This window comes from Euwallacea fornicatus, chromosome 7 (assembly GCF_040115645.1).
Source record: "Euwallacea fornicatus isolate EFF26 chromosome 7, ASM4011564v1, whole genome shotgun sequence".
In the NCBI taxonomy this organism is placed as follows: Eukaryota; Metazoa; Arthropoda; class Insecta; order Coleoptera; family Curculionidae; genus Euwallacea; species Euwallacea fornicatus.
The window spans coordinates 5,151,000-5,170,397 of NC_089547.1; the positions used below are offsets into that span (position 1 = coordinate 5,151,000).

A 19,398-nucleotide genomic window follows, 5' to 3' on the forward strand; every position below is an offset into this window, starting at 1 on the left:
TAAAACCAAGGCCGTGGCGATCACACGCAAACGCCCTCGGTACCAATTTCGTACCATTAATTGCCCGTCAACGCACCATGCGAAACGTGGTAGTCGCTCCAGTAGTCTTTCTCATGTTTAGGCCTTATTATCGACAGTTACCGTTCTTTGTTGCAGGTCAGTTCTTGTGTGAATCGCCCTTTAGGCAAACGACTGCGTTCCCAACTTGCTTGGGCTCTCGCAGAAAATGTCCTTTTCGTGCACCCATTCAAGAAATATTTGAACGCACAATCCGATGACTGGTACCACCAGGGGGTGAGTCACGACCTTGGAGGCGCAACCGTGTAGACCTGGGAACCGGGCATTTTTTCATTTCTTATGTAAATGTGGTAGCGGTTCCTACAAGCGGCAGTGCCCTCGGGAAAATTTCTTGCGAGGTCCATCCTTGATCATTCATACGTCAGGCAGCAGTGAACGCAATAAGTTTTAATCAAAAACCTAGAGATGGCGGTTCGAATCGATGATAGATTCTTTCGGGGAACAATCGAAGATCGCATACAATGGTGTCACAGTAGGCGGCGAAACAATAGAGGATCAAAGGGTGCGACCGTCACGACATCTCTGATGTTGTCGCGTTTTTAAGGTGGTTCCGTGGCAATTAGCGCGAGTCAATCAAATTGCTGAAATTGCGGGTACTTGTGGGTTCGTCCGGTAACAAGTGGCCCAAAAAATCGCGCTTTAGGGTCGGCTGCAGGGCTGGACTGGGTTCGTTCTACTTCCCAGCCTACCGGAGTCACGATTTTGGTGACCTTTTCACTTCTTAATTGCGAAAGAATTTTGCCCATCGACTTCTGATTCATTGAAGGCGCGATGGTTCTTCGAACATCGGCGGATCTCGTTGTTATGCACATGTGCGCTGATCGATTGTGACTCGTTCCAGTTTCTGCCCTGTTTTCCACGGCGAGGTGCGCCTCCGAGGGCCCCCGGGGTACCTTTTTCGTTCCCCAAATAAGTGGAAATGAAATTTGCAATTTTCGCCCAGCAAAAAGTCAGTGGCGTAACGTGTGTCGAAGTAAAGCGACTGTTGTCGCTTCGCTGCTTTTGTGAGGACGTCATCAGACAATCCCTTATTTATTGTGAGCCCATTTGATGAGCACGAACGTTCATTAAAATCAGTAGCGCAGCCGCATGGGTAGAGAATTTTTTAAATAAAAAAATATACCTGCAAGATTCTCAGCTGCTGGAAATTTTTGAGAAAACGGCTGGGAATTTTCCAGTTTACAAGCCAAATGTCGACCGTAAACCCTGGCCAAGATCAGTAGCGTAGCTGCCCAGAAACACGGGCGCAACCTACTCCTTTGCGTTAAACGCAAGCGACAACGGGTCCTTATGACGGAATTCTTAACGAGACTGCGTAGGGTGGTACTCACGTATAATGACCATCATGCTCTCAAGAGCGTTGCAGCTCTCGCCGCGGCACAGCTCCGCTCGGCTAAGGGTCGAACATTTAACGGATGTCCGGAGGCAGAACACATTGGCGTATCTCGTTGCTTTAGGCCTCGAAAGCCGTTTTCTCTTTAACCTGGGATTATCTGGCTTTATTTGGCAAACGAAACTGCTGAGCCTTTAAGAAAAAGGACGAGGGATGATACGGCGGTATCGATTTCGTTCAGGTCGATAATTTGCCGTGGATCGATAATTTTTTTTTTTTTTTTTTTTTTTTTTTCTGTTCGCCAAAGCGGCAACTGCCGGAGGTTGTGGATGTGAAAATCAAACGAGCAACGGAGTATTTTTCGACTGGTTTATTTCTATAAAGGCAATAATTCAAGAATTAGCCGTATAAATAATATCGAATTATGATCTAAAAGGGCGCTATCGTAGGAACGGCCTTATAAATACATAAAGCAAAATTTACACGAAACATAAGCCTTGTCAAGCAATACATAATTGAAATACGTTTTTGCTTCGTTGCAAAAAGGGCACAATTATTTCAAGCGATAAGTATAGTCAAGAAGACTTGCTAGGACGTTCACGGCCGAATATACGTTCTTCTATAACGGATAAAATCCACTGGATTGCACACACTGTTCCTTAAGGTCTAAATCACAAACTAAACATACAAATACGATAAAAAACTGGCATTTTTTAGTCTTTAAACAAGCTGTTTTTACACCTCAAATTGTCGCTTACCCACTAGGTTAAATAAGGTTAATCGTAAAGTATAAAGTAAATTTTAGACTAGACGTTATTAGTCCCTTGAAAGTTACACTTAATAGAAATTTTCGACATAAATAAGCTTCGGAAATTACATAAAATAACCTATATACATACACAATACATAGCTAGGAGGAGGAAATAAATAAAGGTGAAAATGACGTAGTTATTAAGCAGTCGGGGAGCCACGCGACTGGTTGCCGCTATCGATACTGCCGCCCATTACTAGCCGAAAAAAGGTATATCGATAGGCCAGCACGGTCCCACGACCATTTCCTTACTATTACGAAAATACTGTTTTGCGTGAAGTCAAATGGGGTTGTCGGTCTTAATACCTATTGCAGTGCGTAAATGTGGGGCTGGAGCAGGGATAGTGTATTGTCCTGAAACCAAGAAAGCAACGTTTCGGTCAGTACCTGGGCCTCATCAACCGCCGAACAAAAAGCAACGAGGGTTATTGGCAACTACTTAAAACGATGTTAAAAAGACGGGTCTTACATTATGAAATATAGAGGAAGAGCCCCCTTTAGCCATTTTTCACCATAGAGGCTTTCACCACCTTATCGCCACACACACTGATTACATCTAAAATATAGGATTGCTCAATTAGTATAAATGTTTATGTACATTTCGCTGAAACTGAAAATAATACTGCAATAAATCTACAATATTTCACAGCATTTAGACGATTTTCCATAACCACCGAACCATCGAAAGTGAGTTAATGAAAGACCGTTTTTAGTAAGGGAAGAGCAACGCTTAAAACTAAAGAGTGAATTTTGTGGTTAGGAGGAAAGTGTTCGTGCCATGCAATATCATAATTTATTATCCAGTATTTTGGTTTCGAAAAGGCCCCAGAAAACTGGGCCTTCGCAGAAGTTAGAGCAAGAAATTGTGTGCTTTTATGGGTAATCTTTAATCTCAAGTACTAAATTTTAAGCCGTTTAAAAGGCAACTTTTAACAGCTCGTTTCCAAAAGGCAATAAACCAAATTCGTCGAGGTCTACCGCCTATCTATAAGGTAATATATGCGAGAATCGTATTTTTGGCAATAAGGCCCGTACGCCAGTTTTAATGTTCCGTGGCAAATCCCTCGAGATTTTCCACACCACTGAAACACCAATTAAAGAGCCTCATTTCCCAATTTACATATTTTACAACGCTCAGTTCGGATTTACGAGGATTCGGAATAATATTTGTCGACGATAATGCCGCTCATTGCCGCACGCGGGCCGCGTGCACAGATTAGGATAAGACTTTAATCCGGGCAGTTGCAACGGGGAAACGGGCGTAATTTCGTCGACGTTGACTTTTGCCCGTCCGGGCGGGTGCACCAAACGGCGAAACGTCCGAGGTAATTTTCACATCGACGAAACTCGAACAACGGACGGGCGAAAAGGAAAAACGCGCGAGCTCGCGCGTTTTTCCTTTTCGCACGTGGAAAACCGACGCAAAAGTCGCCGTTCGCTTCGACGTTAAAAAAACCTGAAAGCTTGCAGCTCCGCGAAAGCTCCTCTGGACGACCTAAAACTCCGCTAAAACTCCCCTTTGAGGTGCTGCGTAGCCGAGCCAACCCCAATGCGCGCTGCGCTCTCCGTTCGGGAAACGTGAATTTATCGTTCGTTCGGGCCCCGATAGAGGGAGCCGCGGGGAGGCGTTCTGAGGAGCCTCTTCTGCTGGGCAGGTTCGCAGCCACGATTGATAAACAGGGTGTTGCGAGAAAGTCCGAAAAAAGTTTGCCCGCATTAATCTCCGTGTTACTCGAAAACTTAGAGACATGCGTAGCTGCGAAACGTCCAAGAGGAACGGATGCGACGTATACGGTGCTACACCGAGCGTTTGGTAAAAAAGTGCTTCTGAGCGAACGACGAGAAAATCCTTTTAAACGGATCGTTACCGCGAAGGGCGCCACAAAAACACACCAATCCTCTCCATAAACTCTTCGTTTTCACCAAAAATTTCAACCGAACGGCGGTACCGTGGGCACCGAAGTGGGTACTAACCTGTGCTGTTTCAAATTGTCCTGCCTCTTGAAGCTCTTCCCGCACACCTCGCAACTGAACGTGAGCTCCGGGCTCTTGTGAGTCCTCTCGTGGATCATGAGGTTGTACGGTTTGGTAAACCTCCTCTGGCAGTACTTGCAGACGAACTCGCACTTGGCCCTCATCTTTCTCCGGAACTGGTCGCGAGACACGTCGTTATCTATTTGCATTATGGCGAACATCTCGGTGCCGGTTTTATTCGACTTATCTCTCTATCTCAAGATTCACCGGGTTTTCCTGTCTAGGTATGCTGCCTAGGAGATCCTGCTTTACCGAATCGGACAAAAATTTCTCGGATTTCTCGGAATTCTCGCGCCAATGAGTCAAGAACGGTGAGTCTGTGTGGACCTGCTTTCTCTTTCATGCGAATCTGCAATTGAAAAATCTGAGTTAGTCCTCAATATACTTGCAAGCAAAGCACAGTTTAATGTCGATAATTAACCTCAAGGTTCTCCCCAAACAGCCTTAATAACCCGCACCTTGAGCACGCACAAACATGTTCCCATACACACAGAGTACATAATAACCGCGGTAATTTAGCAATTTTATGGCTTGTAATCCGAACAATATTGGCCTTTTTGCATATAAAAAGCAATCGTTTATTTAATTGTTTATATCCTTGTTCGAATCGAGCGGAGCCGATCACGATTCCAATTATTTAAATCTTTTTTACAGTAGCGTGTTCTTGCCTGCAATTAATAGTCGCCGTAATATGCAAAGTAATATTATTCGTTAGACGGAGATGCGAACGTTCCACCTTCGCTTTACCTTGTGTATTGATACATAAATTACGGTTAATTAACTTTTATGGGTCTTTAACATTATGTTTAATTAATTCTGCAAATAAACGGCGTTTAAGTGGCCGTTACTGCGGCGCCCTCTACTCGGTTCTCGCGTAAGAATTGAGCCGCGACATCTGTTGGCCGCTCCGGAAGTGAGGACGACGCCCGCCGTTGGGCGAAATGCGACGAAACGCGCCGCGACCGACGCGACACCGACGAAAAACCTTAATCAACGAACCCTCGCCCGGTACCTTTAGCCACTGGGAGAGGTGAGTCGATTAGCAGGAGTTTCCATTCCCGTCTGCTCTCGACGCGATGGGCGTCGGTGAAGCAGACGTCGCCCATAGTTCCACGTGAGGTGGAAAACGTGGCGAATCTCCCAATCCCACAAGAGTCGATAGTCTACATAATTGACACTGGCCGCGCGAGACGCTTCAAAATGGAGAATTGTGGACGCGATCGGGATTTACTCGCATTGGAGTTGCGAAGGGTGGTCTTTAGGTCGAGTTATGGATGTGGGTTGCGGGCAAAAGCAACGTCTTCGCACCTATTTTAGCTCATTAAGACCTCATCTGGGGCATTGAGAGTCGACGTACGATTCCCGTCGACAGATTTTGAACCGAAAAAATATTGCTCTTTCCCGACCATGCGCTCCAACAGCACGAGCCCATGTGTGACAGCACACACAGCATATGAGCGTCAAACGCGGCGTTGCCAGTTTCAAATGGGGTTTTTCGCGGAGCGTTTTAATGAGGGAAACTTGCAACTCGTCGAAGGGAGCGACTGCGCCGTTCGAGGGCGACCGCTCCCGGAGGCGCGGACGGGCGAAATTCCGGTCCGTCTTCAATTGGAAAAAATGGCCATTCCGACTGATCTCACAGAGTTGAAATTCCTGAGACTTCCTCCTCGATGATCATCTCGGGTGATTAGATCATATCTCCGCTACTAAATCGTAGTCAGACAGCAAAATTCCGGCATAAAGCACGAATCATCATCTAATAAGTAATTATTTAATATTAGCAATCGATATAATAATCATGCCCGCACATTCACTCGTTAAACAATGAGCGAATATGAGTGTGCACGCCAAAACAATAACTCACTTGAACGTACCTAAATGAACACAACAATAAAAAACAAATAAATAAAATGGATTTTCAATTTGCGCGGTGTGTGTAATTTATGGACAACTCGTGCGTCATAAACGGTCTCAGATCATCTGTGACGTTATGAGGTGTTCAATGGTCATTACCGGGGATTAGGGTCCGAGCTCAAAGGTGAAATTTTCCTTCCTGGTTGAACTCTGGACGTTGGCCGTTGGGTTTTTCAGCGGTATTTAAAAGCGGATTCAGCGGTATAAAAAAAAAAAAAATTTTTTTCATGCGGTCGTGAAAATGTGAAATACATAGGTGTTGCGGAACTGGTGATCCTAAGGCTTTTCCTCACCTGAAGGCTTATTTTTTCTTGCAGTTCATTGTGAATAACCGCACTTTTCTCGCACACACGCGCACCCACTGGACAGAACCGGTTGCGCCGATTTGTCGACCACCGAAATGACAGCGAGGGAGCCGTTATTTTCAAGTGGCAAATATGGACTGACCGATCGCGGAATATCGCGAAAAGATGAATTATTTCCCTACTCTCGCGAAACGGTCCGTTTTGCATTTGTTTGGGAGTACCGCAACGTACGATCATCATTGTTCCCCTTTATAGTACGAGAGCTCGTGCGAACCAAAAGTGGCCCTAAGGCCCCTTTAACTTCGCAGCGCGTCGAGTTCTCCTGTTGTTGGGACAGTGGCGAGTTTTCGCGAATTGTCCCCGAAGGATTTTTAAGCTCCCTCGGTCCCTTTTAGTTCGTATCGTTGCAGTACGGCCGTGCGCCGGACGACAGCGCAAGGTCGCCGCTTTGACGTAAGGAAATTCCTTAGCGCTTTTTCTGCGAGGATTAATTAGTAACATCGGCAACCTCTCGTCGTTCTTTTTGGCACAGACTCCGCGTGTCATATAACGTGAATCGCATCAACGTCAAACCCAACGTTGCCGCGTTTTTTCTTCGGAATCGTACGTTCGATTAAATGGCGGCTCCGCCGGGCACGAGCATTGTCGAGCCCACGGGCGATTTCGACGATTTCACGTCGTGGGCTTTTGCGTCGTGCTAGACGATATTCCAGATTTACCTCGGGGGGGAATTTCACGAATCTCTCGTTGAGCGATGAAATCCGGACGGCGGCAACGTGGCATCAATTCGCCCGCGACCGTTGACAGTCTTGTCACCTCGCTGCGTCCGGCCCGAAGGGTTTCGGGACAAACGAGCGTCGCCCTGTTGCCATTTGGATTGAGAACGGTCTCGCCTTAGGTTCGGGAGCGCATGAAAATTTCAAAAAAATAATGCTCCAAGGCGCCGAGTCTTTATGGGACCATAAAAATAACCTTAAAACTCTCTCAAAATCGTGAGAGTTGCTATAAAATTATCGAATTAACCGTCGATGAAGATACTTAAAAGCATGCACTAACGCCACAGTTTCTAACACAACTGAAGGAGCGTCTTGTTTTCAATAAAATGGGAGTGTGCAGCAGCAAAAATCCGACCATTATTATGCACTCTGGATGATATTAATAAATACTAATGATCGCTGGTTTATTGAGGTCAAATCATGTTTTAACCATCGTTATCTGAATCACATTATTATACACCGATTTATATTAGGAAAATCTTCTTCGATTTATCAAATCTCACAGTCAACACCTCAGGCTCGGATCCATTCACGTCAGAACCTATCTACCCAAATCTGGGCACTCTTTTGTCCCTGTCCAAATCCTGTCTAAATCCGTTTGTTGAAGAAGGCGAGAATAATCGTGATATCGGATCGAGATTTCAATGCGTCCTTTGTCCTTCTCGCGGAGAGTGCCCAGTCATCGTCCTATTAGCATAATGTAATAATTGTTGTCAATTTTGACGTGGCAACACGATTTTTCTCCTTGTTGCCGGGGCCTTTTTCGAGAAAGGAATCTCGCCCCTTTGGTAGATTGTCGCGGCTACGCCACTGGCAACAATCCCGCGCTGACCTTTACCATATTCGTGGGGCTTCTGGTTGCGGTAATAAATGGATTCGTTTAAATGCGGCCTAAATGTCATTATGCAAAGTTATTATTTGAAATTTATCTCGCAATGATACACAGTATTGATTAATTGTTCGACGAGACTGAAGAGGAATAGGTGTGGGTGCAGTCGGGTTATTTTCTGGTTAGTCGCGTATGTGTCAACTGCGAGGGGCTCACACGAAAATCCGGAAAGATCCATTCGTTCTCTTCACGTAGCCTCCATGCGACATCATGAGGTTGGCCGCAGCTCCTCTCTCTCGAATGGGGTCATGTCGGTCGTCAAAAACTGCGGAATTTGTGCAAACTCTTATCTTGATTTATGTACATTGTTATTGGCTTTGGCCTTGACGTTGTTCGGGTTGACTTATGATGATTGCTCGCCAGAAATTTAATTACTTTACGGAGTTGAGACAATCGGAACTTCCCCGCGACAAGAGAACCAAAGTAAGCGATAGGGGTTCGGCCGAGCCGATCGGTGTCCGCGCCGCTCGGGTTCTCCTCGTCTACTCCGGCTCTCGGCGCAGACCTCCGGAGATCCCCGATCGCGGGTATTATTCGGGGTAAGATTCGAAAGTGGCAAATTGCCCCAGAACTTTTCTCCACGTGACCTTATTTAATAAAAAATACTCGAGAACTGATGAGGAAACTATTGACGAACAATTCAACAGAGAGAAAGCCAAAGAGTCAAATTGGCTGTTGAGTCATCCTTCTGTACCCTCGGTTCCGGTGCTTGCAGGTTGCTAGAGTATTGATCCGACAAACGCAGCAAGGACAGACTGTTGATGGCAGATTTAACAAAGATAAAAATAAATTGAACAAGACTGGATTCAAGATGAAACCAACCTAAAGCGGAGGCGTTGAGCAATCGCCATGATACAAGTGAATACTGCAGAGAAACCTTATGTGTGTGTGTGTGTGTGTGTGTGTGTGTGTGTGTGCGTGCGTGCGTGCGTGCGTGTGTGTGTGTGTGTGTATGTATGTGTGTGTGTGTGTGTGTATGTGTGTGTGTGTGTGTGTGTATGTGTGTGGTACTACCGAAACCATGCCGCGCGCCACAAAAAAAAGTTTTCATTTCACTTTTCTCACTCGCCGATGACAATGTCGAAAAGTGAAAGTAAAAATGTCGGCGGTGGTACCGCCACACGCAAAACCCGAAGTTCCGGTATTGTGTACTAACCACGCCCTCGGGTTGCCTCATCAGAGGTCAAAATTATGCAACGACCCTGTATATACAATAATAATTACATTTCGCGTCGCCTCCTACGACGCCGTATACACGGCAGTACCGCGGCGAAAAAAAGACGATCGAAACGCGCGATATTTAAACAATAGTGAATATCAATGGGCCGTATACAATGGAGAGGCGTACCATCGAACCGGGGCTTTATTAGCATAAATATATGTTATTTCGCCCGGTGACATTACCGCGATGTTATATGGGGTGCGGCCAATGGTACTTTGCCCTTTGCGAGATGAAATGTTGCTTCCCATCGCCATAGGGCGGGGTACACGGTGATGCTACACATTCTTTATTGGACCACGGCCTACTGATTTAATTGAATTTATTTAAATTTCCCTTGTAAGGAGACCATTCAGTACCGCAGTACCATTTATACCCGAAACATTAGAAAAGCAGCGTATCGATTAAAATGCGGCGTAGCTGGCACGAAGCCGCGTGGCCAGATAGTGTGGTGCACACAGATGCAAATTTCCCACCCCAGAAGATGGGAACTGGGTACCACCGCAACTGTCCGTGTGAAACCCCAGGAACATCCTACTTAATTGGATCACCATCGCAGTGAGGTAACACCACCGTGCATTGGTACTAAACGGCCGAGGGCCACCACGCATACGCCAACCACATGTGGTCGTTTAATTGGTATCGGCGGTACCCGGTAGCTCGCGGCCAATTGTTTCACCAATACAATCGCGGTTCACCCCCACCACAATTCGTCGCGTAACCAGTAGCAACGCGTAGCGCGGTAGCCACGACTTTTATTGGTATATAGGCAGGTAGTACTCTCGATTGGTGACGTAGGTGATCCATTGTTTCTTAGTGCGTATCTACAGAGAGGACCGAAAACCATTTGTGGATCATCTCCTGTGACTTCCTGCCCGCTTTTCAGCTCCAAACCCGGGATCGCGACCCCTCACCCCCCGTCGAGGCAGGGATCGCGCCTGCCGCCCGGGATTGACGTTTTTCGCCGGCATTTTTTTTTTTTTTAATTTATTTTCGCGCCGAACTCGCGAGTGAGACCCCTCGTTCCCGACTAATTTCGACTCGCGAATTTAATAACCCTCAACTCCGAGCAGATGTCAGACATTCCGCTCGGCCGATAATGTCCCTTTGGCACCTCTTCGGCCGGTTAATTGTCGAAGTTGGATGTGAGCGCACGAAAAATTGGTTGTTAATGCGATACCATCCCTCTCCCGTTCGAAAGCCGTAAATAAAAGGGTTAAATCGAAAGCAATTTATTTCGGAAATTAGAAACATCCTAAAAAAGAAGCGGAATAATTTACATCAATAAACGTTTACCTTTGGGCTGTCACAAAAAAAAAAGAACTCGCATATAATAAGCATAAATAAGTACTTTTCGGAGGCTGTCGCCTTGGGAGCTGCCGCTATGGACGTTCAGAGAAACGCGTTTTCGGTGAATTTCTGGTAATCGGGAAAACGCCATTTTCGATTCGACCGGGAGATGTCAAAAAACCGGAGGAAAACAAATGACTCTCCGATAAAAAAAAAGAAGGTTTTTTGGCCGAGTTTCATGGTGCGTTTTCCTAAGAGCTTTGGGACTCTTAAAAACATTACAAACTGGAGGTATAACGTGTTTCCTACCGTTTCAATCCTGAATAAAAAGGTTAGACAAAGACACCGACAGGTCGGGTCGTTCACGACGACTAATAATAATGGTGTCAATAAAAATTCCTCGAAGAAGAACGGACAAACAACGGACCATCGCCATGTTTCCACGTCTTTTTTTTGAGGATGATTTTTTAATTAGTTTATCTCGTAGGTATAGACGGAGACCAGACGCCCACCATTAGCACAAATCACCGTCGATTTCGTCGATGATGGTCGCCCATTCTTTCGGTAAGACAAAAAAAATTTATATATGTACATACACGTGCAACACTGTGCGCGAGAAATCCGGCAACCTTGAGAAATATCTCGAAAAAGGCGCAGATTATTAAAAAAACAAAAAAAAAAAGGGAGAACTGCTGAGGATGAAACTGTCAACAGACAATTCAACAGAAACAAAAACCGGAGAGAAACATTGGTGACGTTCGGGGGCAAAGCCTCGGGAGTTTTCCCCCGATTGCCCTCAGTTAAGCCTCGCGACGAAAACTGTCGGGGAAGTACATACTCGGAAACTGACAAGGAAAGAACGATCGACAAACGATTAAATAAATTCAACGGGAGGGAAGCCGGAGAGTAAGAGGAGCCCGACCGGCAAAAAAGAGGGCAACTTGGCCGTTACGTCATCCCTCCATGGCCTCGAATCGGGCACCTATTGGTTGCCGGGGCGGCGCTCCTGCAAGTCCGGCAGAGAGCGGGAAGTGAGGTTAGTTTGATGACTGACGATTGCCGGAGGCAGAGCCGAGCAAACGGGGAACTGAAGGTGCGAGAAAACGCTGAAGTGAAGAAAAATGGCGCATTGCTCAACGAGTGAGGAGAATGGCATTCCTTATCTCTGACAGAATAGTCTTTATGAGGATTTATCGCTAATCACGCTCGCACACGTTCCGCTTCGAGAGTGTACGATTTTATTGTGGAATACACAAAACCACCTAAACAGGCAATAATCAATTTCCATCAATACTTATCCCCCCCCGCCCCACCTTCCCGCGAGGAGTAATACGAAAAACACTCAACTTTTTTTCCCATGACTGGCACTTTTCTAAATGGAATAAAAAGAAAAGAAAAAAAAAAGAAAAAGAAAGACGAGCCAATAGTTGAATAATAACGTTGGATAACGCATTTGTCTAACAGCATCGGCATGAGACCCGACTGCGCCGCTGGCCCCGGCGAGCCACCACTGCAATTTCCACGCTAAATTCGTATATGGCACTTCGACCATTATTTTACATTCGGCCCTGCCACCATCGGTGCGACGCGCAAGTGATTCGCAATTGTTTGTTTACAGTTGTCATGGCGACACAGGGTTGCGGATAATCCGATGCGTCGAGAGCGTACGCAGGAGCGAAGTCGTTTGCGCATTGCGGCGGTCTAAGGGTGGGAGCGCGACGCGCCGCTCCCAAGGGAACTCGAGTGTCCTTCAACCGGGGACCTGACCGCTTCCCCCCCGGGGTTTGAGGACGATTTCTTAATTAGCTCATTCCGAGGGCATAGACGGAGACCGGACGCCCACCATAAGCACACATCACCTTCGACTTCGTCGATGATGGTCGCCTATTATTATAGCACAATAAAAAATAATATAATGTCACTGATGACGGTCAGGTCGGTCTTATGGGAGGTCCGATGGCGGGAATTCGATTTTGAAAATTGCCACCCGTGGGATCGATGGGTGTCACACGAGTGAGGCGCTTTCCGATTGTCCCGTCCTAATGGGGGGAAAAAAATCGCGCCTTAGTGCTGAAATCCTTCGACATAAATCACAATAAAGTTAAGTAAAGACACATTTACGCATCCAAACAGCATCGTTTAATAGCTGTCAGATTAGTCTGATCGTAAAGATAAGCATCGCCGGTTGAATCGCAGTTTGTCAGGCCGTGATGTGTGGCAACTTTACGGTATAATAACAGTTTGACTTATTTGACGAAAAATTGTGACTTATCACTGACTGATGACTCGTTACGACCGGCCATAAATCACCCGACTTGTCCTTTTGTCTATGGGTTCTGCATTTCAGGTGTTTGTCCAAGATAATGCCAGACTTTTGCTTTTTCCGACGTTTATGTACTCAAGCTTTATTTTTGGGTTCTTCAAATATTTGCTCGCTGATAATGTGCTTTCATGAGCACATATACGAGATCTTGCTGGAATGTCAGAAATCTTTTTGTTTAACTTTGGGTTACATGACGATTTTATGCTTCGGCAAACAAGCGATGGAAATTGGTATGGCGAAATATGGGGAATTCACCGGACAAAAACCATCGCTCCCCCCTCCCCTCCCCCCTACCCACCGATCAGAACAATTTAGCAACACTATAATTGCTCGCCTCGCATTCGAATCAACAATAAAATTATATATCCAGCTCGCATCAACAAATTACCGTCTATGTGTTAGCATAACAATTAAAATAAGCAATAATTTCATATAAGACTAATTGCGATGCGTGCTTGGCAGCCTTGTGTTGCCACTGCCATGAAGGAGCGTTGCATGCAAATTTATGTCGATTACGAAAAGTGGATGATTCGGCTGTTTTGCTATAGATTGTAGATAATCGTTTTGTTTGTCTTTGCTGCCAGACGTGCGAATAAGGCTAGAAGTCGTGAGTATTCGAATATACCGCGAGTTCGCGTGGAAACAGGACGCACTGGCTGCCCATCGGACTCCGCGTCGGACGGCCGGAATGCAGCCAGGTGCAAAGATGCATAATTCGGCCAAATAAATAAATCTGGAGTGTCACAGTTCAGAAGTTCGAAAATATACAGGGGGTTTCCTTTAAAAAAGCCTCGTTTCACGCTTGCCACTGGGATTATGCCGAAGGACTACTGCCGGGGACTGCGGAGACTTTGGCCCCGGTTTTCTGTAAATTGCGCCATATCTCGAAAAGCGGCGGAGGCCGATTCGGTGAGACTCAAAGTAGTCGCTCAGGAGGCCCCAGTTTGACGGGCCGAGTTACGCACCTGCGAATGGAACGACCTGCATAGCAAAAATGGCGGCACCCCGGAAAGTTTCCACTCGGAGTCTTCTCTTGAAGACGAATATACGCTCGGATTCGCAAACGCTAGTTTTCAAGGGGACACGTTTTCTTACATATTTGGACGTCCTCCGCTCCCACACCCGCAAGGGCGCCCTCAACATCTTAAATGACGAGGGATGGCCGAGTGATTTTGCCGCCAAATGCGTATTTGTTGAAAAAATGGGAGGTTTCCATTTAAAATATTTAGGACTTTCCTTTAATTTTGGAATGACAATTTTGAGCGACCCTTTTTAAAGCCCGCACGCGGCTGCGTGACTCAGCTCACTGCTCCAAGGGAAGTAACGCGTTTCGTGCAATTACGCAAAATTTCATGGCAAAACACTCGGCCATTTTAGAGGTATTGAAAAATGCAGTAATGGCCGCAGTTGTCATTTTTTTTTGAAAATTCTAAATATCTCCAAAACTGTCAAATTTAGGCATAGAGCATTATGCATGAGAGCTATTCGCAATGCTTCGCAGATTTGAAATTTGACATGATGTACAGGGCGTTTAAAGTAAGAGAGTCGACATTCGTTTCCCCGAATGTGGTGTAATCAACAATTCGCCTCCACTCGAGTATCGTAACCGAATTTTATCTCTTTCCCAGTCCGAGTTTTCGAGATATGAATGGACGCCCATATACGCAGGACACCCTGTTGGCTCGGGCCAGGTAGGCGCTACGGACGCATACGTATGGCTGAAATCACGTGACTTTTTATCCACGTCGCAGGCTTCATGTCAGCAGTGATGCCACATATTTGCAAAATTCATATGCAGGAACGACGGTACAAGCTCCCTACACCGGCTGCTGGACATTGCACCAATAGCAACGATAACGACACCGATAATGGATAGCGAAGATACGCATTTTAGTTTTCAAAAGAACAAGATCTGCCGCTAAAAATTAAGCCAAAACGTCAAACAAATCGAGCGGCAACGGCGCAAAACTCGGGTTATTTTTGACATTCAGAGGTATCTTCATTCTTGTTTAGCGCATTAGATTTGTATGACTGTCACTTTGCGTGATCGTTGCATTTTGTGACGTGAATAAAGAGCCACGTGATTCGAACCTTAACGGCTAAAACCGCATTTAATGGGTGATCACCGAAAGGAACCTCCCGATAGGCGACGAGCCGTGAACGTAGGGCGTCGATTGAACAATTTGCTATTTACGATCAAACATCTACCAAACCGATAACAGCTGCGACGCTGAATTTATCAAAGACATGCCCCTGGTATTGTAACGCCTACTCGAGCTTCCTAAACGCACACCCTGTAGACAGTACACGAACGGGACGTATTTTCGCTACGTAGGTCGTCCTTGCAGGTTATTGCAAAGAGAATGGGACAATTGCACCTGCTAAGAACATGCACAGCACCTACAATTGTCCGGAGCTCGTACCTGCCACTAATGACTGTCGCATTGCAAATGAACGTTGAATGTGCGACTCCGCTTATCCAGGGGCTGCCGTAAACGTTCTAGGAATACGCACCAACTGACCATTAGTTAAGTCCCTGCGTTCAGTGGCGCGGCATAATGGCACTGGCAATCGCACTTAACCCATAAACTCCCAGGTCTCTTAATTTTCGTGTGACGCTCGACATTCGTGAAATTCCAATCAGATGATAACCGTTAAAAACCTGCGTTCCGCCTCATTATCCTGCTCTAAATTCCGCATAAATCCATCTAATAACCAAATAGTCCCTTGCGGTTTCGGTCATCACCATCATCGGCACCTGTTCTCGAACTGTTCAAAGCCCCAAAGCTTACGCCTTTGCACTACCGGTGTTACCCGCCTCTTTGTTGATACCTCTCGAGCTTTGGGAATTTCCAAGAATGGCCGAGTGTGCGACAAGGTCCGCCACGCGGGTGCGAGAGAGACGGCAGGTGCCCCAGAGAAGAAGGAAAACGACTAAGCAGTCTAAGCTGGTTGCCACCGGTGTTACACTAGGTGTGTTAAGAGCGGTCGAACGCGGCCCGCTTTCGGGCGTTTCACACCGAGGAAAATTCAATCGGAGCAGCTGTCAATCATGGCGAACTGACAGCGAGTCTCGCGCATTACAAATGGAAAAATTATTAAATTTATTCGAATCGAATCCCCCGCACGGCCACTACCGGATAGCCATTTTATGGTTCGGACTGTGCTCAGCTCCATCAAGGGGCCAATTATACTATTATTACTATTTTATGCAAAGAGCAGTTTCGTAAAATCGGCCCATAAATTATCTTTTAACGTCCATTAGGAGCCGTTTTCGGTGGAATTATGTAATGGCTCACTAAACGTGGAAGTTGCATTAATGGCGGCCCACGCACCTCTCTTTTGACACAACCTGTATATCGCCGCTGTGATTTTTTCTACAGTCATGTATTATTCATGGTTTGGCTGTTTTTCGTGTTTTGGTGTATGCGAGAATATCAATGTGAAACGTTAGTAGAAGTCGTTAACACTCTGTGTTTTCGACTTAATTACCGGTGGAATATGGAGGCAGCCAGTGGAGGTTTCGCTGGGTGAGCACGCGGAATAGCGCCCCATCGCATGAAGTATGGGGGTACTCAAGGAATAATTGAGATAATTTCAGAGTACTTTAAGAGAATACGAAAGGAAGAGAACAATCAGGACCGGAAAGTGGCAGAAACGGGACCTGCATAGTCCCAATGAGCTGCACAGCATCGCTGTCCTCCATGGGTGCCGCCGTGTGCGGACACTCAAGTTCAGGTTTTCTGGTGAATTGGACGCGAAAACCTGTCCGCATAAGGATATGCACGCAAGAATTGATTGAAGGATCAGAATCGTAGTACCGATCGAAATTTCGAAAATTCGTGGAAGCTCTGAGATGAGTCGTACGTCGCTTTCGTAAATACTGCAATGAGACGGTAAAAACGTATAAATAAAAAAGCGAAGCAACATAAAGGGGGTACAAGAGCTCACAGGAACGTGAAAAGAATGGTCTTTTAACGTTTAAAATTCGCAGGAGCTCCGGGAAACGCCGCGCGCCGCTGATCGTCGCCGACGCTGTTACTCCATACCCTCATTCAGCAATTCTGCGGGCGAAAATTGGGGTTGTACCATGAGGCGAATAGCAAAACAATAAAATCGGGTTTTTATTGACTTTTTATATCTTCTTAATTTTTAGTTAATTTTTCACATCGTCCGGGATGGAACGCTTATGCGGGCGTTATGACCGCAAAATCCGCAGATTTGACAAAACGCTTTACGCGCTTTCATAGCCCAAGAAACACAGCGGCGTGTCCGGGTTGTTAGGGCTTCGCCGAAAACAGGAAATTATTGCCGTGAATTTTTCCGAATTCGAACGCGTCCGGACGCGACCCTGGCACTCCTAACACCGCCATAAAATCGAGATATTTTATGGTTAATTGTTGTTGCCCTAACCTCCCGAGAGCCGTGAAGCGCTCACACACCTCCTAAAACTTAATATTAAGTGATTTTCTTGTCACAATCTCTTAAGTACGTCCTTGGTGTCGGTGAAAATTTCGTAAAACTGGCAGCTGCGAAACGCAGTGGCACACTTAGACCTGCGGGGCCATTGTGAAATTTGTAAAACGCGTGAAAGCCACGAGGAACGAAGCACGCCGCTGCTTTTCTCATTGAAAGATCGCAAGTTCTGGTTTCGAAAAATAGAGTTGAGGGGGATGAAGCGCACCCCAACGCGGAGTTCGAAATGGTCCGAATGTCGAAGAGAAAAATTTAGTTTGTTCCTATTAATTCTTAACAAATTGCAGAAGGAACGCCAGAGGTTTTGGTGGAACTTGCAACGGCAGTAACACTGTTCATTGAGGATCTGGCAAGAGTCTTGGGTGATTTGAAAACATGCATTTGAAGCCGGTAAAACAGGGGCGGCCGCACGCAGCTTTGAACGATTAAAAAAATCGTATGTAAGGATTCAAGTGATATTTACCTCGAATGGGAAATTAACGTTAGCGCACAACAGTTTCAGGTCTTCGGGGCTCCACTGAAATACAGAAAGTTTGCACCCTGATTAGTGAAACCCCGGTCACGTGCGATTGGAAAATTTTCAAAAATTCAAGACTTATTGAGACGCTACTGGAACGCGCACATTGATTATTAACTGAAAAATGAAGATGTTTCGCTTTTGATGTTCATGCAGATACTTGAGAAATATCAGAGAATTGCTGTAATGATTGCCCGAAACTGATTTTTGTACGTTTTCGACGTATGTCACCCTGTAGACCCGAATAGATCGGTCCTGTTAAACACGTTTTTAGGTGGTGTTAACGATGGCAAACATGCAATTTTCTTATCAGTAAAATTATAAGTGAACCGTGCGCAAAGCAACGAATTTTCGCACGCAATTTCCTCAATAAATCCTAGTTACGTGTGCGTTCGTACCGCCTTAACAAGAATTCGAAACTATGCAAATACTTTAATACACTCAAAGGCAAGAACTGCGAGACGGTTTTATCGGATTATTAAAAAAAATGATCTACAGCACGTTCCGGACCGTTTCATTGCTGCAAAACAACAACTGTACTTCCCCACGAGAAACAGCAACAAACATCACATACCATATCACGACCAACAGCCCATAAATTCTCTTTAACAACCGCACAGTACAACTCAAAAATGTTCGTCTCAAACTCCAAAAAAAAAAAAAGAAAAAAACCAATAAGAATCACTTACCTTGTTAATTTTTCGAATCTCGCTCCACCTTAACCCAACGAACGCACCAACCCAAAAAAATATCTCAAAAACTGCAACAGCAACTTCTATCTCGCAGCGAGAGCTACAAAACTACTGATCTTAGCTCTAAAAAGCTTCTGTGCCTATCCACAAATGGTAGTTCAATGGTTCACTTAAGAAGTCGCTACAACACGGTACCGCCGTGCGCCCCTCGCCCCCCTCGGGGTACCATTCGGCACTGCCTACCGCCGGCGTAGGCCTAAAGTAGGGGGGATATAAGGGCGAGTTTGGACGGATGGTCAACACGGGAAGCCGTTTGGCCGGCGAGCGATTCTGGCACTAATGGCGGTGGTACCGAGAGGTTGTCCGGGAATGTGGTACCGGCTATTGATTAAGTTTTTAAAATGAGTCGTTTTACCACTGGTTTTCCGGTGCCACCATTGGTGTGGTGATGTTTGCGCTAATTAGAGGAAGACGCTGGCGAAAGGGAGAGAGAGGGAGGATGTTGGTACCCAAGGGGAGCTACCGGTGTTGGTTTCGGGGATTTATCGGCGATGGTGCTGCGATGGTTGTGTTAGAGCAGGTTTGGAAATTTTTGAATTTTATGGTAATGTCGAGTGGTGTTATTGAAAATTGTGGTGATTGCAGCGCTATTCGGGGCGACGGGGCAATGTCTGCGTTATGATCACGCGTTCAGTACGATTTTTGAGAAAATTCTTGCTGTTTTTACGCTTTGAGCACATC

General features: G+C 45.9%; 1 protein-coding gene across 3 annotated transcripts; it reads right to left on the bottom strand.

The window, feature by feature from the left end:
• Positions 1-1,766: 1,766 nt before the first annotated feature.
• On the bottom strand, positions 1,767-19,010 carry drm (drumstick). Of its 3 annotated transcripts, XR_010732255.1 has the most exons (4): positions 18,655-18,992; positions 4,197-4,605; positions 2,692-2,778; positions 1,767-2,576 (listed from the first exon to the last, which is right to left on the bottom strand). XR_010732255.1 is itself a non-coding variant. In XM_066283875.1 (3 exons), exons 2-3 carry the CDS (start codon positions 4,415-4,417, stop codon positions 2,522-2,524), a joined length of 276 nt encoding a protein of 91 aa, XP_066139972.1. In that variant the 5' UTR covers positions 4,418-4,605; positions 18,655-19,010; the 3' UTR covers positions 1,767-2,521. The 3 variants fall into 3 exon arrangements, 2 of the variants coding, with proteins under 2 accessions (XP_066139972.1, XP_066139973.1); XM_066283875.1 differs by lacking the exon at positions 2,692-2,778 and having other exon boundaries at positions 18,655-19,010; XM_066283876.1 differs by lacking the exons at positions 2,692-2,778; positions 18,655-18,992 and adding an exon at positions 6,270-6,410.
• Between the last annotated feature and the right edge of the window lie 388 nt (positions 19,011-19,398).